We start from the raw sequence: 25,364 nt of genomic DNA, 5'->3' as shown, positions 1-25,364 counted from the left end.
GCCCAGGGCCTGGTCCTGGAGACCTGGGATTGAGTCCCACATCCAACTCCCTGCATGGAGCCTGTGTCTCTGCCTCTCTCTCTCTCTCTCTCTCTCTCTCTCTCTGTATCTCTTATAAATAAATAAATAAATAAATAAATAAACAAACAAATAAATAAATAAAATCTTTAAAAAAAAAACAACTCATTTTTGAGGTGCCTGGGTGGCTCAGTGGTTGAGCGTCTGTCTTTGGCTCAGGGCATGATCCTGGTGTCCTGTCATGGAGTTCCACATTGGGCTCCCCACAGGGAGCCTGCTTCTCCTACCCATGTCTCTGCCTTTCTCTCTGTGTCTCTTATGAATAAGTAAATAAATAGATTGATTGATAGATAAATAAATAAATAAATAATTTTTAAAAACCAACAAACAAAAAAAAAACCAGCAAAAATTAGGGGACAGTGTTCCTCTGCTTTCAGAGGCTTCTTTGTTAAAAAAATAAAAATAAAAAGCTCATTGTTTTGGAAGGAGTTCATCTGGAAAATCGCAGACACTGTGGCCTATTTATAAAATAATTCATATGTGGGTGATAACTATTTCCCTGTGTTAATGTAAAGGCAGTATTTATTTGATGTTTTGCCAACTTTTAAGTCATACTGAAAAAGTTTACAATAATCAATGGATTCTTTCAAAGTGGAAATATTGGAGGCTTTATATATGAATAAGATGACCAAACCTCTTGGAAATTAGAACTTTGCAGGTTCTCAACAATTTTTTGCATGCTTGTGTATGTGTATAAAAAGGCATTTGTGGTACATTAGCAGGACCATGATATTTAGGTAATTACAGTTCATTCATAAGTAGCTTACTATAATCTCATAAATATGTTTACATACAGCCAAGAGGCATAAATGATCTATGAATAAAGTCATCATTTGTCTTGGGTACCTGATAAATTTCAATTCTACATTAGAAAGAAGGACTATCATAAAGATGAAGAATCAAGCTGAAAGAAGTACTAATTATGACACTTTTATGAGACTTAAACCAATCCGTGAATTTTCACATTTTTAAACTTCCAGATTTAAGCCAGACTCAAGAAAGAAAAATGAACGTGAGAGGATTACACTTTGGGACAGAGTATGAGTTGTGTGTTAGTCATCACTGTGTCTTTAAATATGTATATGGAATTCACATGAGTTTGGTATCTTCAAGAAATGTTATTTATTATCTTTAGAATCTTTTACTATCAATATTAGGAATAGTTATTAAGGTTCTTTATCTTTTCATTTATATCAGGAGTCAATTATTTAATGGAAAAAGAAATTCTCACTTGTTTTAAAAACAATATCTTGGGGTGCCTGGGTGGTGTAGTTGGTTGGCTGTCCGATCTTGGTTTTGGTTTAGGCCATGATCTCAGGGTTGTAGGATTGAGGCCTATATTGGGTTTGGAGTCTTTGGGATTCTCTCTCCCTTCTCCTTCTACCTCTCCACCCCCATCCCACCCCCGTGTGTGCACACATGCACACTCTCTCTCAAAGAAATAAATCTTAAAAAATTAATAAAAACACTGTCTTACACAATTTTCTATAATCATAGGATGTTTCATCTGTGGAAGATTAACCCTAACTGGAAGAATAAGCTGTAAGACATGATCTGCCTAATGGTGACCACAATTTATTTGGATACCCACTTGCTGATCAAATCTTAGTAGTCTTGGACTAAATCCATCATTTTTCCCTGCCAAGCTAGCTTCTCCTCTCTTTGCTAGTTTAGCAAACTGATGTCTCCATGTTGTCAGGTAGCAGTCAGGAATGTGAAGGTATTTCTAGACACCCTCTTCTTTTTGTTTTATTCAGAGTCTTTTACCAAATCATGTAAATTGCACATTTTCAGCTGTTATGAATTTTTCTTCTCCTGTCCACCCCTATTGTAGATTTTTTTTTGTCAATACTCTCATCATCATTTTGGGCTAATGAAATGCTCCTCTAATCACCCATCTGTCATTCTACTGCCGTGTATACTGGCTCTATGTTATCAACTGATAAATTAGAAAATCATTAAATTCTCCATAAAGTGTTCTTCAGATCCTATATAACTTGGTCCCTGTGTGCCCCTTTCATATGGTCTCTTTACAGGACTTGAACCCTAACTGTAGCCATTCCAAATTTCATACAGTTTTCTAATCACACCAGGCTGTTTCCTAACTGCTTCTTTTCATGGTGTTCTTCGCTGAAAGTTGTCCCCACTCCCCACCTTCTTCACCATGCCCCTTCCCTAGCTGGCATATTCATTTTTCAGCATTCAGATCAAATAGGTAAAATAGATAACTTTCTTTTGTGTCCTATATAAACATAGGTGTCTCACAGTATCTATGACACTTTATTAACACATATCCATTTACTTGTCTGTTTTGTCATGATAGAATGAAAGCTGCTCAAGTATAGACCTACTTTATTCATCCTTGTATCTTCAGAAAATTGCGGTTTTAGAAAAAGAGTATATGGTTAATAAATGCTTATTGGATGATAGATGAAGTAACAAAAGTTAATACCTGGGTTTTCAAAAGGCATTTCAGGTGGAAGTCATATTTTTTTATTACTGTAGAGAGGCACTGTCTGGAAAGAAAACAAAAGAACTTTGTTTAAACGTGGGTAAGGAAATTTATTAACTTTATAGCATATTTATCATAAGTCGTTTTGTCTGTGATTCTATAGCAGACATGGTTTAAAAAGGATTGCTATTGATAAGATCTAAAAACCACTTGAGATGAATATTTATAGACTTTGTGTAACTTGATAGGCTACAAACATACTTGAAAACTTTAGAACTCAAAAAAAAAAATCCATGACAAACTAACCAAACCACTCAGACTGTTCATTGTATCAAATTACTCTTTTTGTTATTTTTTTTATTTTTTATTGGAGTTCAATTTGCCAACATATAGCATAACACCCAGTGCTCATCCCATCAAGTGCCCCCCTCAGTGCCTGTCACCCCCACCCCCCACCCACCTCCCTTTCTACCACCCCTTGTTTGTTTCCCAGAGTTAGGAGTCTCTCATGTTCTGTCTCCTTTTCTGGTATTTCCCACTCATTTTTTCTCCTTTCCCCTTTATTCCCTTTCACTATTTTTTATATTCCCCAAATGAATGAGACCATATAATGTTTGTCCTTCTCCAATTGACTTATTTCACTCAGCATAGTACCCTCCAGTTCCATCCATGTTGAAGCAAATGGTGGGTATTTGTCATTTCTAATGGCTGAATAATATTCCATTGTATACAGAGACCACATCTTCTTTATCCATTCATCTTTCGATGGACACCGAGGCTCCTTCCACAGTTTGGCTATTGTGGACATTGCTGCTATAAACATTGGGGTGCAGGTGTCCCGGCATTTCACTGCATCTGTATCTTTGGGGTAAATCCCCAGCAGTGCAATTGCTGGGTAAACTACTCTTGATTCAAAATTTAAGTTACAAAAGGAATAATGAGCAGATAATGACAAATACTAACATCAAGAATTGTTAAATATTCAAAACCTTGAAGAGAACTGCTTTGAGAATTAATGACATATATTTATAATAGATAAGGTTGCTTTGACATCAAACCTGTGTTTTTTCTTTCCTAAGCTTCTCTTATTGCTCCATATTTATCTATGCTGAGGTGAAATAGATGTGAGATGTGTAGAGGTTCTTCCGACTTCACTAATCAAAATTATTTTCCTAAACATGATTTTCCCTATCCTATTTGTCCTAAAAACTTCTGATTGAATTGAACAAATAATACAACACAAAAGGTGTCAAGAAAAACCCACAACATATTTTACAATAGCTGCCTTTTCAACCTTTATTGAATAATCGCTTTAGTTGGATCACATATAACAGTTCAAAGACAAAATGTATAGACTATGTAAAAGTCGGTGGAGGTATAGGAAAAGAATAGTGAAAAATTTGGCTGTTGGAGGGAAGGTTTTTACATAAAATCTGACCCTAAAACTTAAAAGACCCTCAAGAATATATACCCAGTTCAATACCTTGCTATTAAATATCATATTTATTTTATTTTTAAAAAATACTAATGAAGGTATGTGATTTGCCCAGCTTCTAAGAGGAAGTCAAGTCAGGGAAGAAGAAAACTGAAAACAAAGCTCCTGCCATCTAGTGTTTGATCTTTTAATGACACCATAGAGTGATCTGAGGAGGGCATGCAAAATAGTCTTATTTCAGAAAGCAGTCTTGAAGTCACCAAGATGGCAAAGTAGGCAATCCCAGCCTATGTCAAGGTTAGACAACTATCCACGAAAAAAAAAAATTCTGGGAGAGCTTAGGAAGCCTTCTAAAAAACTCTCACAACACCGTAGAACAAAACAAAACAAAACCAAAACCAAAACCTGAGAATAACCACACAGAAAGAAAAAGGAAGGCAGCCTCTTTTTGCCTGCCTCATCCCATCCTGCAGGCCAGCACAGCTCACTGCCAAAAGGGAAATCCCCTTGCTGGGAAAGGGAGAGTGGGTGAGCCAGCAGCTTCCTCAGCCTTTTGGGCCACTACAAGAAGGACCTGCATTGATTTTACTCCACCCAGGAACCAGCAAAGCTGAGATGCATAAAGACAGCTAGCCACAAGAAAGGGCTAGGGCTGTCATTATCAGTCATGCAGTGGGAGTTACCGTGGTGCCCAGTTACCTGCTTTGCTGGGCCTTAGTAGCTTTTATTACTGAAGAACCAACAACCAACAAAGCAGCTGCAGACCCCCTGCAGATTTCACTGCTTTCCCCACACACAGGTATTCACATTCACAAACAGCAGCTGCTTGAGTCCCTCCCCTCTCCCTTTCCTACCCCACTGCCATCCCAGGGCTCACCTATAGCTGGTTCTCAAGTTGTGCACCTGCAAGCCTTTGGCCTGACTTCTATACTGGCCTTCACTGCCATGCATATGTGTTAGGGAGACATTGTAGGCACAGGAATGCATACCAACAGCCAAGGCCCCCATAGCTGCTTGTGAGCCTGGTTTTGTCCCTATTTCCTGCCACTGTGGGTTTGCCTGCAATCAGTCTCTATAGCTGTGTACCTGCATCTAACCAGTCTGATTCCCATAGTAGCCTTTACTGCTGCACACATGGTCAAGGGCTTTAGCCACAGGAGTTCATGCCAACAGCCAGGATCCCCACAGTGCCAGTGCACCTACAGTTCTAGTTCTTCTTGCTGGCCCTGCCCTCCCCCACTATATGTATGTCTGCAACCATCCCCTGCCACTACACAGACACCTGCAGCTGGCCCCCACAACTATGTGTGTGCATGCCACCAGCGCTAGCAACAACCACTGCCTGCCCTGGTGTCTAGCTGCTGGACCTGGAAGCACCACTGAAGATGCCCCAAAGCACTTGATTTGTCAATGACCACACAACTGTCGATGTTGTGGGGCCCAGTGGCCTGACCTGAGAAGACATCACATTCACCAACCTGGGTATTCCACATGATTCTGCACTTGGTGCCCTGTACCACTAGGCCGAGGGTCATATAGCATGCGCTAGTGTGCGTCACCTGCAGGTGAAGATCCTATACTGAGGTAAGCCCATAAGGTCTGGAAGATCTGACTGCTTCCTCCCATGCACAGGCACCTATGCAAGGCTCCAGGGATCACAGAGACTTGGGGAAATATGACACTACCAAAAGAACACAGTAAACTTACAGCAACTGACCTAAAAAAAAAATGGTGATACATGGATCGCCTGACAAAAAATTTAAAATAATTGTTCTAAAGATACTCAGAAATATGAGAACACAGAAAGACAATTTAATGAAACCAGCAACACAATATCAGAACAAAATGAGTTCAACAAAGGTATAGAAAACATAAAAAATAACCAGAAGTTTTGGAGCTAAAGAATAAAATGGTTGCACTGAAGAATTCAATAAATATCTTTGGCAGAAGAAGAGACCAAGCAGAAGAAAATATCAGTAAGTTCAAAGAGAGATTATTTAAAATTACCTAAACAGAGGAACAAAAAGAAGAAAACAATAAAAAGGAATTAAGAAGACCTATGGGATTCATGGGACACCATAAAAAGAAATCATGTATATGTTATTGGAGTCCTGGAAAGAGAAGAGAGTGAGAAAGAAGCAGAAAGTTTCTTTAAAGGAATAATGGATTTTGAACTTTTAAACCTGGGGAGAGATTTGGACATCCAGATTCATTTAGTAATAGGCCACCTCATTATTTCAGTCCAAAACGATCTTCTCTAAGACATATAACAATTATAAAACTGTCTAAAATGAAAAACAGAATTTCAAAAGCAGCAACAGAGAAATTTTTTTTCCCTTTTTAAAAGAGAACTGCCATATAGCTATCAGTAAGTTTCTCAGCAGAAATCCTACAAGCTAGGAGACAGCAGGATGATAAATTTAAGTTTCTGAAAGAAAAAACAAAAAAATCCTACCACTCAAGAATACTTTACCCAGCAAAACTGTCCTGCAGAACTGAAGGTGTCATAAAAACTTTTACAAACAGACAAAATGAAAGGGAATTCACCATAAGACATGCCTTAGAAGAAATGCTAGTTCTTCAAGCTGAATGAAAAAATACTAATTAGTAACAGGAAAACATGAAAATATGCAATGCACCTTACTGGAAAGGTAAGTATATAGTTAATTACAATACTCTAATACAGTAATAGTGATGTGTCAATCATTTAACTCTAGTATAGAGGTTAAAGGAAGAAAAGTATTAAAAATAGTTATAGCTGCGATAATTGTCAATGGATATATCATATAGAGATAAATTCTGACATCAAAAGCATAAGATTTTGGGGCAGAGAAAAAGGTAGAGTTTTTATGCAAGTAAGGTTAAATTGTTATCAGTTTAAAAGACCATTGTATCTCTGATATTTCAAGTAAACCTCAGAATAACCACAAAACAAAAGCCTAATACAGATACTCAAAAGGTAAAGAGAAGGGAAGTATATCCTACAGCAAAGCATCAATTCAGGAAGGAAAGAACAAAGGCAAGGTGGGTAGAAGGGAGGAAGGAAGGATAAAACAGAAAACAATTATCAAGATGTCAATGATAAGTCATTACCTATCAGTAATTACTTTGAATGTAAAGTTTTCCAGTCAGAAGGCAAAGAATGCCTGAATGGATGAAGACACAACTATGTACAGCCTGCAAGAGACTCCCTTCAGTTTAAAGGACACACACATTCACAGTGAAGGGAAGGAAAAAGGTATTTCATGCATACAGAAACCAAAAAAGAGCAGAGGTAGCTCTACTTACATTATACAAAATAGACTTTAATTTAAAAGCTGTTCCAAGGGATACTTGGGTGGCTCAGTTGGTTAAGCATCCGCCTTCAGCTCAGGTCATGATCCCAGGGTCCCGGGATCGAGCCCTGAATCTGACTGCCTGATCAGTGGGGAATCTCCTTGTCCCTCTCCTTCTGCTCATGCTTTCTCTCTCTCAAATAAATAAATCTTTAAAAAAAAAACTTACAAGAAATAAGGAACAAAAGAGCCTACTATGAACAGTTGTATGCCAAAAAATTGGACAACCTAAAAGAACTGGATAAATTCCTAGAAAATACTACCTACCAAGACCCAATCAGGAAGAACTAGAAAGTCTGAAGAGATCAATAATAAGAAAATTAAATTGGTAGTCAAAAACCTCCCAACAAAGAAGAATTCAAGAGCAGATGCCTTCATGGATAAATCTTACCAAATTTTCAAAGAAAAATTAATGCCAATTCTCAAACTCATTTAAAAACTTGAAGAGGTGAGGACATTGCCAAACTCATTGTATGAGGCCAGAATTGCTCTGAGAGCCAGATAAGGACACTATAAGAAAAGAAAGTTACAGGTCAACATCCTTGATGTTTATAGATGCAAAAAATTCCCAACAAAATACTTCCAAACCAAAATCAGCAGCACATTATAAGGATCATATACACCATAATCAAGTAAAATTTACCCCTGTGGTGCAAGGATGATTCAACTACACAAACCAATAAATATGATAAGGCACATTTATAAAATGAAAGAAATCATTGATAATCTCAATAGAAGCAGAGAGAAGCATTTGAAAAAATGTAATATCCTCTCATAAAAACTTTCGATAGATTGGGTATAGAAAGAATATATCTCAACAGAATAAAGTTCATGTATGACAACTCACAACTATCATCATACTTAATGTGAGATGTCGGAGATACTTCCTCTAAAATCAGGAACAAAAGGGTTTTCACTCTCATCACTCCTATTCAACATAGTACTAGAAGTCTTAGAGTAATCAGGCAAGATAATGGAATAAAAGGCCTTCAGACTTGAAAGGGAAGTGAAATTGTATCTGATGGTGGTACAATCTTGTATGTAGAAAATCCTGGAGACTCCACCAAAATACTGTTGGAACAAAGGAATGAATTCTGTAAAGTTTCAGGATGCAGGATCAATATATACAAATCAGCCCGGTTTCTATAACCTAACGATGAAAGTTTTGAAAAATTAAGAAAAAAAAATTCCACTTAAAATAGTTCAAAAAAAAAAAAAAACTTAGGAATAAATTTAACCAAGGAAGTGAAAGATCTATACACTAGAAACCATAAGACATTGATGAAAGAAATTGAAGAAAATCGTAAGGCTTCCAAGGTTTTACATGAAAAGAGTTAATATTGTTAAAATGTCCATATTATTGTCATCAATAGATTCAATATATGTGTGTGTGTACATATATATATTTTTTATTTTATTTTTTTTTTAGTAAGCACTGCACCCACTGCACCCAACATGGGGCTTGAACTCACGACCTTTAGATCAAGAGTCACATGCTCTAATGACTGAGCCAGACAGGCACCCAATTCAATATAATTATCAAAATTCCAATGTCATTTTTCACAGAATTAAAAAAAAATCCTAAAATTAATATAGAACCTCAAAATACCCTGAATAGCCAAAGCAATCTTGAGAAAGAACAAATCTGGAATCATCACACTTCCTGATTTCAAGTGATATTACAAAGCTTCAAGAATCAAAAGAATTACAACACTGTAATAAAAAGTCACATAAACCAATTGAACAGACTTGAAAGCCCAGAAATAAACCTACACATATATGGTCAAGTAATATTTGAAAAGGAGGCAAGAATAATCAATGGGGGAAGGATATTCTCTTTAATAAATAGTGTTGAGATAACTGGATGTTCTCATGCAAAATAATGAAATTACACCCCTATCTTAAACTTTAAACCTTGCTCTGCACAGCAAAGGAAAGCATGAACAAAATGAAAGGCAGCCTAGGTTATGGGAGAGAATATTTGCAAACCATATATCTGATAATAGATTGGTATCTAAAATGTATAATTCAGTAGTAAAAATCAATTAAAAAATGGACAGAGGTCTTGAGTAGACATTTCTCCTAAAAATATACATAGAAACATCTGAATAACAAGTACATGAACAGTATCACTAATATTGGGAAATGCAAATCAAAACTACAATGACATATCACCTCACACCTCTTAGAATGGCTATTTCCTGTCAAGGCTATGGAGAAAAGAGAACCTTGTGTTGGGAATGTAAATTGGTACAACTGCTATGGAAAACAGTTTGAAAGTTCCTCAAAACATAAAAAAAAAAAAATAGAACTAATGTATCATCCATCATTCTCACTTCTAGTATTTTTTTAAATTTTATTTATTTATTCATGAGAGACAGAGAGAGAGAGAGAGAGAGAGAGAGAGAGAGAGAGGCAGAGACACAGGCAGAGGGAGAAGCAGGCTCCATGCAGGGAGCCTGACGTGGAACTCGATCTCGGGCCGGGCCGAAGGTGGTGCTAAACCGCTGAGCCACCCAGGCTGCCCATCACTTCTAGTATTCAAAGGAAATGAAATCACTATTTTGAAGAGATAGCTAGCTACACTTCCAAGTTCATTTCACCATTATTTGCAATAGGCAAGACATAGAAACAACCTAAATGTCCATCAATGAATGAATGGATAAATACACACACGCTCTTTGTATACACATATAATGCCATTGCATATAAAACAATATATATCAATAATATAAAATAGTATATATAAAATATATTCAGTATAAATTTTATATATAAGATTTATATTTATATGTTTATGTATAAAATATATACATTTATATAAAAATATTTTTATATATTTATAAAATTATGTACAATATGTACAGTCAAAATGGAATAAGTTCTTACTGAGAGTTAGATATTTGATTTTAGTCCTGGCTAACATTAATTATCTGTATGATAGTTGACAAATTTTTCAACTTTTCTGTTTGGTAAGCAGCATTACCCTGGGGTTGAAGGAAAGGGGTGGAGGAGTTAGATTTTGAGGCTAGTCTGTCCCTGCCAGGTTTCCTCTAGTCTTCACCGTGGCAGAACTTTTGCTTTGCCCTAATTTAACCCTGTTAACAACTATACTAAACAATAATCGAGGTCACTGTAATTCTGCAAGGGACATGGCAATGACAGAGTGAGGCAGGAACACAAGGAAAACTATCTTGCTCTCACTTTCTTCTCCTAGCCTACCCTTGTCTCTCTGTGCCTCGGTCAGCAGCTGTCTACATATAAGTCACAACCCCCTACCAAACCAGTTTAAGACAACCCTTTGTCTACCAAGAATTTCTCACTTTTTAAAGAATTTGTCAGGGGATACCTGGGTGGCTCAGCGGTTTAGCGCCTGCCTTCAGCCCGGGGCGTGATCCTGGAGTCCTGGAATCGAGTCCCAAATCGGTCTTCCTGCATGGAGCCTGCTTCTCCCTCTGCCTGTGTCCCTGCCCGCCCCCCCGCCTCTAATGAATAAATAAATAAAATCTTTAAAAAAAAAAAAAGAATTTGTCAGATTTGATGCCTCTCTGTAGCTTATTTTTTAAATAAATTTATTTTGGAATAAGGAAACTATAGCCTTTGTTAATATGTCATTTTGATTGGAAACTCTATGTGATCCATGGAATTAGTTATAAAATATAAATTTGGGTTGGTTTATATTAAAAGTGCTCCATAGTTCTACCCATTCGATTATTTATTGTTTGAGGATGAATATTTTTGAGGAAATAAAGAGTGGCACACATGGAAAGACACAGTAGTTTAATAAAAGAATCTGGTCTTTTCAAATTTCAGACAGATGGTCTTTGCAAATTTCAGGCAGACCTAATTTTGGTCATACCACTAATGAACTGAGTGGCCTTAGGCAAGTTATTTAACCTTCCTAAACTTTAGTTTCTTTGATTCTGAAGTAAATTTTGTGTCTTACCAGAGGGTTGTAGGAGAATTAGATAAGATAATGAATGCAAAATGTACAATAACTCCAGTAACCAATTGATAGCTATTATGAATAGCCATTATTCATAACAGTTTTAACTCATGTTTTTATATCAGGCTTTGGTTCGGAGATTAATGTTATATGCCTTCCCTACCCCAATTTTTTGCTCATTCAGCTAAGAACCTTAATTCTAGGTAAACCCATAATGTAGCCCTGATATCATCCAGGTTAGCTTCCTGATAGGTCTATTCTTTCAAATAATACACACATACATTTAGATATCAGAATCAATTAGGATATGTTCATATGTTTTACTGTCACTTGAGTTTTACAATTTCAATTCACGCTTCTCTGTTTATGATATACCAATTATTTTCAGGGAGTTCAAGAAAGAAATTTAAACCAGGAGGTGTTCACTTTCAAAGTATGGAAATTCAGTTTATACAAAGAGCTTAGTGACACATGCACACTCAAATTCACAAAATGAATGAAAAAATCCTTGAAAGCGTAATAACTGGTAGCAGAGATATTTTCAAATGAATGTTAGATTGTTCTGGAAGATGTTAGCAGCTGTTCAAATGTATCTCAATAGCTGTGAAGAATAGATAATTATTAACAAAATTTGCCAGAGGGAGATATCTATTAAAAGTACAGTAGCTTCCACTGTAGTAGTGAAAGGATAGTTTTTACAATCAACTAAAAAATATTGTGATTTGGAACTTGAGAACTCAGTCAAAAAATAGTCTTGGAACAAAGTAAAATATCTTACCTGGATACTTTCCAAATATGCATAAATTCTAGAAGTTGTTTCAGATAAAACTGACTGTGGTCATCTTCATGCTGTAGACAGCAGAATATATTAATATTTATAGTATAGAGTGAATAGGAATGAGTACCAGATAAAAATAGGTCTGTAACTTCCTGCTGTCATTTTATTCACCTCTTTTGATAACCCTCATTCATCATTTTAATACTTTGTTTTAAAGACTTTACAAGACTTGTCTTAACTCTGTAAGCATTCTTTTCAAAAGTGAATCAGAAAACTGAGCTTTGGTCAACGATAAACCTCAAGGACAACTGGAAAACATTCTGGCATCACCAAGGTCAAACATTAAGTTCTCCTCACAGGAAGGCAGTTTTGCAGACACTAGTTCTCATATACATGCACATTTTCTTTGCATTTAGGCTATGGATGCAATGGCAGTGCGAGACTTGACAGTTTTCCAGATCAGCCAGCAGACTCAGGATGAACTCCATTTTTCAACTTTACCACGTCTTGCCTCCCAAATACTAGTGTAAGAGAACTTTCCATTTCATGAACATTAGACTGTGCTAATGAGGGACAACTACTGATAGGCATAAATTCCAGGAGTTAGCAGGAGGCATGTGTTTTCTCCCAAGATGAGCAGACACTACTCATCATAAAATATCAGTCCTGTGGTCCATATGCAAACACACACACACACACACACACACACACACACACACACACACACCATATCTCCTCAATTAGCTCTTCTCCAACAGGCATTTATGAAAATCCTATGCAAGTCTGCAAGGGAGAATGCAATGTACTCCTTCATAATTGCACTATTTCACTACATATAGCTGTTAAGTTGGAGAGCTGAGTGAGTCCCTAAATGCCTAGAGTGCTTGCAATCTTGTATGTTAATATACAATCTATTTTTAAAATTGTCTGTGAGAGCTCCTGATAGAAAACATCAGAAGGAAAACCTTTATATGGCCTCAGATCAAAGGTATTTCATGTTTTTATTCGGTGGTTTTGTAAGAAAGTAGGGGGTAGAGAATAAGGTCATCACTATAATACAGTACTTTGAATGCATGCTACAAAAAAGAAAGACTTTCAGAAGAAGAAAAGAAAGTTCGTTCTTCAGTTAAAACCAAAGCGAGCATATAAATAATTACTTATTTGCATCATTCTGTGTGTAGCATAATCATATTCATTTTAAAACTGCTTTACTTGGCTGCCAGAGATGGTTTTGGGGGAGAAATTGGCCTTTGTCATATTGTCACTTACAAGAAAAGTATTTTTATTTACAAGAGCTCAAAAGTCTGGAGAACAGGTTTGAGTACTTGTCCATGGAATTTATTGTACACTTTTCTCCAAAGCTGAAGGCCACCCCTTCATCTTTAGGAAAAAGTAAAGATGTCTTTTTTTGCCTTTTCCATACAAAAATCTGTTATATGTGTTCTGTGAATGTTTCCTTGAGCTAGAATGAAAGCTTGATTTTATGATTAATATCAACAATGTTGGCAATACTTATCACATTTGAGAGAGATAAAGAACAATTTTTTTAAAAAAGACTTATGCACAATCTAATCAAGATGGGGATTATAAAATTTTGAAATCTAGAAAGATTTCTATGGACTGTCAACATGTTTTTTGAACATCTCATGGAACAAAAATTACCATATTTCAGTATAACACAAACAAGTTTAAAATAGGAAAGACATCTGAGACAAATTGAGCTTTGCAATATGCCTTATACAATTAGAGACCTCTAAAGTATCTACTGTAAGGCAATGATGTCAATAAATTTGTCAAGGAATGTTCCTGGTATTATATAGAAAGAATATTATAAGCTATTTTATGTTGTTTTACTAGAAAGAAAATAGAATTGTTTATAAATATTTTTATACAGCTAAAATTATGAAAACCATAGAAAATTTTGATACTACTTGAAACAGTATAATCAAGAAAGGAGACCATGCAGTATCTCCTTACCATATAGAATTCTTAATGGTAAAAGGCTAAAATACAATCTAGTCTAACACTCCAATTTTATGACATCAATAATTGATACTTATGTAGTATCAATAGGCACAGGCACTAATTTACACTATTCACTTATATTTCTCAATTAAGTTCTAATAATAATCATATCAGGTAAGTATTATTATTCACATTTTTCTTAACCAGGAAACCAAGGTGAATATAAGCATTTATCCAAGAGCATATATTTGAATTTGGCAATATGATTCCAGAATCTGTTTTAAACAAGTTGCCACATCTTTAAATTTGACACTCTATTTTTTATGGTGAAAGCTAGGTCTATATGCTTTGGGATTTATATGTAAAAATAATCACCACCACTAGTCCCTCATATTCACCTGTAACAGGTGTTCCTATTTTAGGCTTTAAAAGCATAGTTATCTTTTCTTTCAAAGCACATATCTCTATCAGATTTTTTTGAAAAAAATTGTTTTATTTTACTTTAGAGACAGAATGTATGCACAGGGAGAAAACCTTCAAGCAGACTCCCCAGTGAGAGCAAAGCCCTTTGTGGGGCTTGATCCAGTGACCCATGAGATCATGACCTGAGCCGAAACTAAAAGTTGGGTACTCAGCCAACTGAACCACCCAGGTGCCTCTATTTCTTTTTTTTTTCTTTTTTTTCTCTATTTCTATCAGACTTTTAAATGTATATTTTTTATTGTATGTCTTCTTTACTAGAATGAGAACTCTGCATTCTAGAATAAATACTGAGATGTCTTATTTGTTTCTGTATCTCCAGTATTTAGAAGAGTTCCTGGTATATAGTAGGTGCTCAATTATCATTAGTTCAGTGAATAAATATCAGTGTCCACATATATGTTTCCTAAGACATAATTCTGAATTTTAAGTAGGTTCACTAACATGCTCCTTCACATAGAGATCTTCAAAGGCAAGTAAAAAGTATTCAACAAATATTTGTTGAATTAATTATTTTTAGATTATATGTGTAATGTACTTTTAGCATGGTATCTGAAAGTAAATCCTTACAGATCTTAGTAAAATTGATATCCTCTCTTTTGAAATATGCTAAGAAGAATTCTTCAGAGCCAGGGTTTGGGGAGATGGCGACTTGGGATGCCTTTCTAATCTCTATGTGGAAGCCATCACTGCCCTTTAATTGAGAGTCAGAGTGGTTGAATCTCCTGGACACTAAGCCCCTTGAAGGCTGGGATCTTGTTGGTTTTGTTCAGTACTTTACTCATTAGTATTGGGCCTAGTCCACAGCAGTTACATAGTTGAGTGAATGGAGAATATATAAACATCTGTGTCATCTAGCGTATTATCTATTTTCAAATAACAGTGTTAGTGCTAGGAAAAGTGGACAAGAAAAAGCATTTATACTCTTTACCTGTAAATTGTTGAATTAGCCAAGAGATGGTGATATTCACTGTAGGAAGTAAATATTGTGAGTCAAAGCATAAAAAAGCAGCCGTATAACTTAATTCCTGCTATTATCCAAATGACACATTGAAAAGCAGACATTTCTAGAGAAAATTATACACTTTACACCCAGAAGTGACTATATGCCTGTCCCAACAACATGTGACAACATCCCAAAGATACTAAATTGGCTGGCATTATGATATAGTGAGCTCTGTCACCAGACAAGCTTTGCTCAAATCTTATCTCCCTATTTACTACCTGTCAGACTTTGGGCTATGCAGTTACTCTTTTGAATTTTTAATACTTTTATTTTAAATAGGAAAATAATAGTAATATTCACTTTTTTGCTCAAGCTGTTGTGAGTTAATACATATAAAGCACTGATAACAGATTCTTCTGGCATCTAATATATATTTAATATAGTTAATTATCATGGAACACTTATCATGTCCCAGACTTTGGAGTAAGTGGAATAGCTGTGGAAAACAAAACAAGGGGGGTCTGTGTGCTTCAGTTGGTTAAGTGTCCGACTCTTGATTTTGGCTCAGGTCATGGTCTCAGGGTATTGAGATCAAGTCCTGGTCAGTCTTCATGCTGAGGGTGGAGCCTGTTTAAGATTCTCTGTCTCCCTCTCGGCCCTCCCCCACTCTCTCTAAAAAAACAAAAACAAAAACAAAAACCCACAAAGAATATGTGTATTATATATAATGCATATATATCTAGATTTTTTACCAATTGTGCTGAAAGTCGCATTTAAACCTTTTGAGTATAACCCATGAATCCTGTGTGCACTTGCCATATAAACTGATAGCATAATTTTTGGGCTGTGGAGACTGGGCTCAAACCCAAGCTCTTCTGCTTACCAGTCCCATGAATATGATCTGGGGAAAGTCATGGAGCTGCCTGTGATTCAGTTTCCTTATTTTTAATAATATTTGCCACATAGAATTATTGTGAAAATTAAATATAATAGAAATGTTAAAGTGTCGGTGTACATTATATCTGAGTAGTGGTATTAAATGGATGTAAGTATAAGCCTTCATTTACATGAACGTGAAATGTTAGTGATTTGTGAATTACTACCAAGGAGATGAGTTATTTTTTAGCAACATGAAAGTTCTCAAGGAGAGGAAAAATTAATCATACATTTTCTCTTCGTCCCCCCATGTTGAAATGAAACGTGATGACTTCAGCTTTTTCAAAACATTGAGGACAATTTGAAGACTCCTAGGTTTATTAATATTGAGAGTATTAGTTGTACTTTATAATGTTTCTCTGTGGAGATTTCAGATGCATAGCCCTAAAGCTGTCAACACTGGCTGAGTTGAGTACCAGTTCCAAAAGATTTTTCTAAACAACTCTCTTTTGGCCTCATTATGTTATATTCCACATAGATATATTGCAACCTAATGCACCACCTGACACTTTTTATGATGAAACACCTCAGACTAGGAAAAAAAAAAGTCATGCACTGAAAATCTGTTATCTGATGTAAATGACAGGGTGATGGGATTTTTGCTTAAAGCAGGTAATTGGAAGATTCTACAGATAAAGCTGCCAAAATATCAAAGTTCATTGCATACTGTGCAATTTGGGTTTGAAATAACTCAAGACATCACATAGGGAATAAAATTCATATCTAACAGCATGAAATTGTGTCATTAAAGCACAGTAATCCCTTTTGAGGTAGTTTTATTATATATATTATGAATATTAATCTGTCCTGACTTAAATTGTGTTGACACCAACATAAATAGTCTTCAAATAGAACAAGTTATTTTTCTTTCTTCAGTGGTTTCCCCTTCACTATTTTTATTCTGTTCACTTCTGAGTGGCTTCATGGATAGTATGAATATAATAACCTTAATAAGTTTCTCATAAATGATTTTTCCAAGAGACCAATTGATTTGGATTATACTAAGGTTGCAGTAATGTGTTCATGTAATTGCTTCAGTCCAAATTGTTAACAGGCATTTAGATAAATATTTCATTATGTTTCAGTAAATATACTCAAATGAACATGTATTCATTAAGCTGTGTAATTCCAAATTGGCAACAATCCATAAAGATAGGAATATTGCCCTTAAAATGTTCAGCTTGCAAATTGAAACCTATACTAAGAAAATCTTACCTTTCGGGATAATTTTCCTGGCACTTCCCCATTTTTCTGAAGATTAAGTTGGATAACAGATTTATCTTTCTGAAATATTTTGTGGCTCCCCAAAGAGTAATCACTGAAGGAGAAAAAAAAAATGAATACAGTCATTTCCTCTCATAATACCCCCACATGTATGTTTTCCTCTCTGACTTTGTTTCTTTTTTTTTTTCCTGGAACTTAGTCTGATGAAAGTTTTATATGTAGCCTTAGTTTTATATATTTATTTAAAAATATATCATTATATTCATTTTTAGGTGACAATCTAAAATATTATGATTATTAAGATATTATAATTATTTTTAAGTGCATCAAGTTAGAAAATGGTTAGATACCTTTAGAATGGACATAAATTATAATAAAGAATATTTTACATATTCAGAATTTGTTTTATCCAGCCATCTCAAAGCTAAGGACAACATGTTCTGGAAGGTCTGATGCCACAAAGTATATGGGGGACCACAGTATCAAGGCAGTAGAGCAGTGAGGTGGAAGTGTCATGGGCTTTAGAGACAGATTTATTAGCTCCATGACAGGCAGGCCAATTAAACTATCTGAAACTCAGTATATATTTTTAGAATTTATATTATTAATATCTACATCAAAAGGTTGATGAGAAGATTAAACAGAAAAAATATCCCTACATATTTCAGAAATTTCTAATGGCATAACTTTTTTCTCCCTTCCCTTCCTTTTCTCTCTTTCCTCCTCTGTAAGAGTCATTAAAAAGGATGAATTTGTCAATGTACTTTGTTTAAGGATCTTAGTGAAATATATGAAGGATTTCAGAAGAAAAAAGCCTTGTATGTTAAAACATTTGAAGTTCTTAAGGTGATATATTTATTTATCTGGAAAATTCATTAAATATTTGGGACCACTTATTCTTAACAATGGCAGAAAACTAAAGTATTGCTCTGTTGATAGGTACTAAATTTTCTGTAACTGTTCTTATTTTGACAATTGCTAATTTTTTAAAGAAAATTCAATACCTATCCACTTGTCAAAATGATGAATGTTAGTATTCTCACATGTGTTCTACATGCTATGCCCATTCCTCCTATTAGATTCCTGTCCCAGTGCTTTCCACAAGCTGTATATTGCTCCTTGAGTTATTTCTACTGCTAGCCTAAACATAAAGCATGGCATATGTATTCCTTGAGCTCCTGCCTTCCTCATCACCCAAGTTCTGCTCCAAGGGCATTCTCCATATTCTATTACATGGCCTTAAGTTCCTCTCCTTTCACCCTCTCACCCCATCTCCTCTTTCCGTGCTTAGAGTCCTTCCTTTTTCCTATTCTTATCCTAGGATCAGCTTAAGAGATATGGCCTACCTTGCTTTTAAAATTTCCTTTCCTCAGTGTGTTGAAGTCTGGACCCTGGACCCCAGTCTAGTTTCAGCCACAGATATGGTTACTGCTTTCTTGAACTGGCTTTTTTTTTTTTACTTTACCCACCTGTATGTATACCCCTTACTAAAGCTTCCAGATAAAATAGAAGATGTCCAGTAAGTTTGAATTCAGATACTAGTGAATGATTTTTTAGTATAGGTATGTGTTCCATAATATTTGATATATAATTAAAAAATCTGGGGTTTTATGAAATTCAAATTTAACTTGGAAGCCTATTTAAATCTGCTAAATCATTTACTAAATCTGCCAATTCTACCCCTTTCTAAAAGTAGTTCTAATTCTTCCCTTATCTTTGCTTCACTCTCTCTCTCTGTGTGTGTGTGTGTGTGGCAATATTTGAGTAATTATCAGATTTTTGGTCATTATAAGATTTTTTAAGTCTCTTTTTTCCTCTATAATTCATCTCTCTTTTTTAAAAGTTACATTATGGGAGTGTATTGTCATGGAAAACATCTGAATTGTATTAAACTGTAAAAGACAAAAAGATAAAATTCTCCTCTTTCCTTTTTTTCCAGAATAATAATTTCTCAGAGTTCATGGCACTTCTTTTGTAAGCCAAAGTAAGCGACCAAGTAAATATATATTTCTGTTAAAAGTGAAATCATTTTATTTTAGTTGTATTTCTATATTCTAGCCTATAGCTAAGTATCTTTTTACTCATTTTTTGAGATTGCTTTATAATCAGAAAATTTAAACTATTTCACTCATAACAATATCTTTTGCTATGTTATTGTTCACTTCTAAAACTATATTTTTTTATTGTCTTCCTTCATTTGTTAAGATTGTTTGAGTCTTCTTTGAGTTTCTTTTTTATCTTTAGAGGCTTGGGAGACATAAATATATTTTTATCTTATAATGGTTACCTAATTTTTAAATAACATGTATCTTGAGTCTTTTCTGTTGTTATCTCAATTTAATTACTGTGTATATCACACTCTCAAATAAGCCTTAGAGCCTAAATATGACTTCAGTTTATTTCTCTTTCCCATTGCCCTCCAATTGCCATTGGTATAGAGACCATTTTGCATTTTAGTTCTAGATATTTTTATCACTTAACTGATGAAATCAAGAAAAGTGTAAATAAAAGAGATGGGAATTATAAAAAAGACAGACATCTTAGAATATTCTATTTTTAACTAAAAATATTTAGACCCTCAATCGCCTGTTTTGATAGAGTAAAAGAAGCCTTTGATATAGGATGCAAGGTCTATTGATCACAATTTTATGCCTTCTTTCTGGCATAAACCAAACCTGTAGTAATTATCTCTAACTTCTAGTTACACCTTCTTTTTAGAGAGCGTATACTTACACTTGAAACACAACCTGATTAAAGAATTGATTTAGATTTTTATAATTATTGCTGTAATCTTTTGTTTCTTCCACATTTAAACAGTAATAATTTTTAATAATTGTTATGTATCAATTATCTATAAAGAATTAAACTTAATTTTTTCATAGTAACACTTTCTTTTTTGTTCTTTATACTTATGTCCTTATATAACATCTATCTGGAATGCATTTGTTGAGTAAAAGAGTGATGTATAGCTCCAAGTTTAGACATTTTTACAACATAATGGCAATTTTCCTGGACATCTTAAATGGGGACATCTTTTCATCTCTGACTTATTATATTTGTTATGTGACCAGTTTTCATAACTATCTGATCTGTTTCTGGACTCTAAATATTATCATTAATTTATACATCTATTCCTGTGCCAGTACCAAATTGCTTCAAGGATTTAATTTTCTAGCATTTTTTGAAGTGTGGAAATGAAAGTCACTATTTCAAAAAAATTATATTATCATTTTTGCACAGTTTCTCTTCCAGAACAATTTTAGAATTAGTGTGCTACTGCTATGGAGAAAATGCTAATATAGTATTGACTTATATTTAATTTATGGAATTATGTAAGAATTAGTATTTTTATAATATTGAATCTTCTTTTCAAAGATAACTATTATTACATACACTCTAATTCTCTTTTGTGCCGTTGAGTAAAGTATTAGTTTTCTTTCAGATCATCTTTCAGGTCATAATACGTATATTATGCTTTTTTTTGCAAGATATTTTATAGATTCTATTATAAGTCAAAGTTTTTTTTCATGATATTTATTAATTGATTTTATGTGTTGACTTAGGAGGTAGAATCCTGCTGAAATACCTAGTGGTTTTTTAGTTGATTATTTTGAACTTTCTAAATAGATAATTATATTCTTCAAAATAATTACAGTTTTATCTACTGCTTTCCAATCCTTTTGTTTCCTGTTGTCTGGAACACTGTTGAATAGTAGTAATGATTGTAGACACACTTCTCATTGTCTCATTTTTATAGGATTGCCTCAAATGATTAACAGTTGGATATATTTGCTGTGTAGTCCTGCTGTATACTTTTCTTGTTCTATTTTGTTAATGATTTAAAAAATAATAGATGTTTCAAATTTTATCACACAGGTTTGCTTTATCTGTTGGGTGCATCATATTGAGAAGTTCATTTTTTTCTTGAATGTGTTAATATACTAATTATATTGATAGAGTTTCCTAATGTATAATTATCTTTACATATTTGTATAGATTTGTCCCCACTAGAAGGTTTAATTTGCAGTTTTTAAGGATTTTTTTGTATGCATGTCAAAATTTAGATAGGCCTAAAAATTTAACATTTTATTACCTTTATTTGTTTTAGGCATCACACTTAGGCCACTTTTGTAAACTGTGTATACCTTTTCTCTATTCTGTAACAGTTTATACAATTGAGAAATCTCTAGCCCTTGAGGGTTTGGTGCAATTTGCTGAAAACTAACTTTTTACTCCTCACTGCTCATTGTTTTCCTACTTTCATACTTCTCTCCTTGAGCTAATTTTGAAAGCTCATCATTCCTTAGGAAATTGTCTGGTTTTTTATAAAGCTGTCAAATGAATGTCCCAAGTCCCCCTTATTTTAAATATCTTTTGACATTTTATCTAGGAGCTCTACAGTAGTCTTGCAATTGTTTCGTTCTTCCCATGCTATCACTCTTCTTATTTCACCAGGAGGTTTTTTAGTAATTTTTCCTGTCATTAGAATTTTGGTGGGCTGGTGGGTAGATTTGCATTTTTTGTATTAATCTAGTCCTGAAGATATAAAATTATTCTAATTATAGGGGTATCATTATGATCTTGGATGAAGAAAAATCTCAGAAACTGGGAAGAAGTACAGTTCTGCTCCAAATCTCTCATCTTGCAAATAAAGACACTGGATTTGATGAAATAAGACCAGAGACTAGAACATAAATATTTGGAGTAAAAATAGCACACTTAAAATTTGTGTATAGATTCAGGCATTCCTGGTATAATGTGATACACATGTTTCTTTCTTTCTTTTTTTCCACATGTTTCTTTTTATATAAGGTGTTTTGCAAATCGTGGGCTATAAATAATAGGTCTCTTGGGAAAAGAGGTTTGGAAGACACTACTAACGTCAATACAGGTCTCTAACCAGAGCACACATGCACACACATATACAAATCTTAATAAAAACATCAACACAATTTTAAAGCAACTTCTTGCTAAACAGGTCTCCAAAGGCAAGAAAAACAAAAGCAAAAATGAACTATTGGGACTTCATCAAGATAAAAATCTTTTGCATAGCAAAGGAAACAGTTGACAAAACCAAAAGACAACCTACAGAATGGGAGAAGATATTTGCAAATGACACATCAGATAATAGGGCTACGCTTTTTTTTTTTAATGTAAGATAAGTTCTACAAAGAACTTCTGAAATTCAACACCCAAAATATAAGTAATCCAGTCAAGAAGTGAGCAGAAGGCATGGACAAACAATTCTTCAAAGAAGACATACAAATGGCCAACAGACACGTGAAAAAATGTTCAACATCGCTTGGCATGAGAAATGAAATATAGTGAAATACAATCAGGAAAATACAAATCAAAATCACAATAAGATGCCACCTCACACCAGTCAGAATGGATAAAATTAACAACTCAGGAAATGACAGATGTTAGCAAGGATGTGGAGAAAGGGGAACCCTCTCACACTACTGGTGGGAATGTGAACTGGTACAGCCACTCTGGAAAACAGTATGAAGATTCCTCAAAAAGTTAAAAATATAGCTACCCTAGGACCTGGCAATTGCCTACTAATAGGTATTTACCCAAAGAATATAAACATAGTGATCCAAAGGGGTACCTGCTCCCCTGTGTTTGTAGTAGCAATGTCCAGAATAGGCAAACTATGGAAAGAGCACAGATGTCCATCAACAGATGAATGGACAAAGAAGAGGTGTCATACATATATACAATGGAGTATTACTCAACCATCAAAAAACCCCAAAACTTACCATTTGTAATGACATGGATGGGATTAGAGGGTGTTATGCTAAGAGAAATAAGTCAGTCAGAGAAGGACAATTATATGATTTCACTCATATGTGGAGTTTATAAAACAGAACAGGATCATAGGGGAAGGGAGGTAAAAATAAAATAAGATGAAAGCATAGAAGGAGATAAACCATAAGAGACTTTTCACTACAGGCAAAACAGGGTTTCTGGGGGAGATGTAAGTGGGGGGATGGGGTAACAGGGTGAGGGCATTAAGAGGGACATCTGATGTAATGAGCACTGGGTGTTATATGCAACTTGAATCGCTGAACTCTACCTCTGAAACTAAAAATGCACTATATGTTAATTAATTGAATTAAAATAAAAAAAGATTCACCTCATTTCAAAAAAATAAAAGAAAATTATTATAGTAAATAAAAGAATTGGCTTTAAAAAAAGTCTCAGTTTTGGGCAGCCCGGGTGGCTCAGCAGTTTAGCACCGCCTTCAGCCCAGGGCCTGATCCTGGAGACCCCGGATCGAGTCCCACATCAGGTTCCCTGCATGGAGCCTGCTTCTCCCTCTGCCTGTGTGTCTGCCTCTCTCTCTCTCTGTGTGTGTGTCTCTAATGAATAAATAAATAAAATCTTTATAAAAAAAAGTCTCAGTTTGGCTGGAAGAGGATGTAAGAAACCTTGATGCTTCTAATTCTAAATACAGAGGCAAGAGCAAAATGCACAAAATTTGTGGAGAATTCTGCAGTATTTTTAAGCCAGAGTCTTAGGCTGAGTTGAGAAAAAATATATATATATATTTGGTGAATGGTCACTGGTCACTGTTTACAATACTGTTACTTAGCAATTTCCTGTGTACTTTGCTTTTAGCTGCTGTTATTTAGTGGAACAGAACATTAATATGCCAGAATGTTTTACATGTATTAAGGTAACTACTTCTATAGATAAGCTAATTTATGTTACAGGACATGTTATATTGATATTTTACTCAGTAACTCATTTTCTTCAGATATATTTAAAATACTAAAAGTCCTTTTTATATATCTTAGCAAAAACAAAAATTATTATTGTGCTAGAATTGTCACTTAAGATTAAGTCTCTGATGTTACGGAGTCTCTGATAACCATAACAATTTCTAAGAGCTGTAAACTACTATTCACCACTTTGCTATCGCTCTAATTGGCAAGACCACCATTTGAATCAGTTTTTTTTATGACCTAGGGCTATACTATGCAATATAATAACCACTGGCCACATGTGGCTATTGAACACTTAAAATGTCACTAGTCTGGGGGATCCCTTGGTGGCTTAGCGGTTTGGTGCCTGCCTTTGGCCCAGGGAGTGATCCTGGAGTCTCGGGATCAAGTCCCACGTTGGGCTCCTGGCATGGAGCCTACTTCTCCCTCTGCCTGTGTCTCTGCTCTCTCTCTCTCTCTCTCTCTCTCTCTGCCTATCATAAATAAATAAATAAATAAATAAATAAATAAATAAATAAATAAATAAATCTTTTAAAAAATGGCACTAGTCTGGATTAAAACAAACTCTCAGCATAAAATACATACTGAATTTTGAAGACTCAGCACAAAAAGTAATATAAAACATCTCAATATTTTTAAAATTTTGATTACATGTTGAAATGAAAGAAACTATTTTGGTTAAATAAAATATTTGAGTTAAATAAATAATGCATCCTATTAAAGTGTATTTCCACCAGCTTCTTTTAATTGTTTTTAAAGTGGCTAGTAGAAAACTTAAAATAATTATGTGGCCCACATTACATTTCCATTGGATGGAGCTGAACTAAGGAGAGAAAAAGAAAACAAAGCATTAAAGAATAGAAAGAAGATTGGTATATAGAATTTAATGAGAAAATGAAATAAAAATCAATTAGTGTTTGATGACTCCAGGTATCAAAAAAAAAAAGAAAGAAGAAGAAGAAGAAGAAGAAGAAGAAGAAGAAGAAGAAGAAGTAGGAAGAAGAAAGAAGAAGGAGGAGGAGGAGGAGAAAAGGAGAAGAAAAGAAGAAGGAGAAGAA

General features: G+C 34.6%; 1 protein-coding gene across 8 annotated transcripts in view; it reads right to left on the bottom strand.

Annotated features, from left to right (window-relative positions):
- Nucleotides 1–25,364, bottom strand: part of PIK3C2G (phosphatidylinositol-4-phosphate 3-kinase catalytic subunit type 2 gamma) — a 355,918-nt gene that overhangs the window by 276,323 nt on the left and 54,231 nt on the right. For all 8 annotated transcript variants that reach the window (XR_008663575.1, XM_055318866.1, XM_055318867.1 and 5 more), the window contains 3 exons: nucleotides 17,567–17,669; nucleotides 12,025–12,095; nucleotides 2,531–2,594 (listed from right to left, as the gene is read on the bottom strand). Coding sequence is in view for 7 of the 8 variants with exons in the window: in XM_055318866.1 (XP_055174841.1) it covers nucleotides 2,531–2,594; nucleotides 12,025–12,095; nucleotides 17,567–17,669 (238 nt within the window). In the remaining variant the exon portion in view is untranslated. The remainder of the gene's footprint in view (nucleotides 1–2,530; nucleotides 2,595–12,024; nucleotides 12,096–17,566; nucleotides 17,670–25,364) is intronic.

Source organism: Nyctereutes procyonoides, unplaced genomic scaffold, assembly GCF_905146905.1.
Source record: "Nyctereutes procyonoides isolate TBG_1078 unplaced genomic scaffold, NYPRO_anot_genome, whole genome shotgun sequence".
Taxonomy (NCBI): Eukaryota; Metazoa; Chordata; class Mammalia; order Carnivora; family Canidae; genus Nyctereutes; species Nyctereutes procyonoides.
The sequence above is the reverse complement of the archived record's forward strand: the minus strand, read 5'-3'. Positions and strand labels throughout refer to the sequence as shown.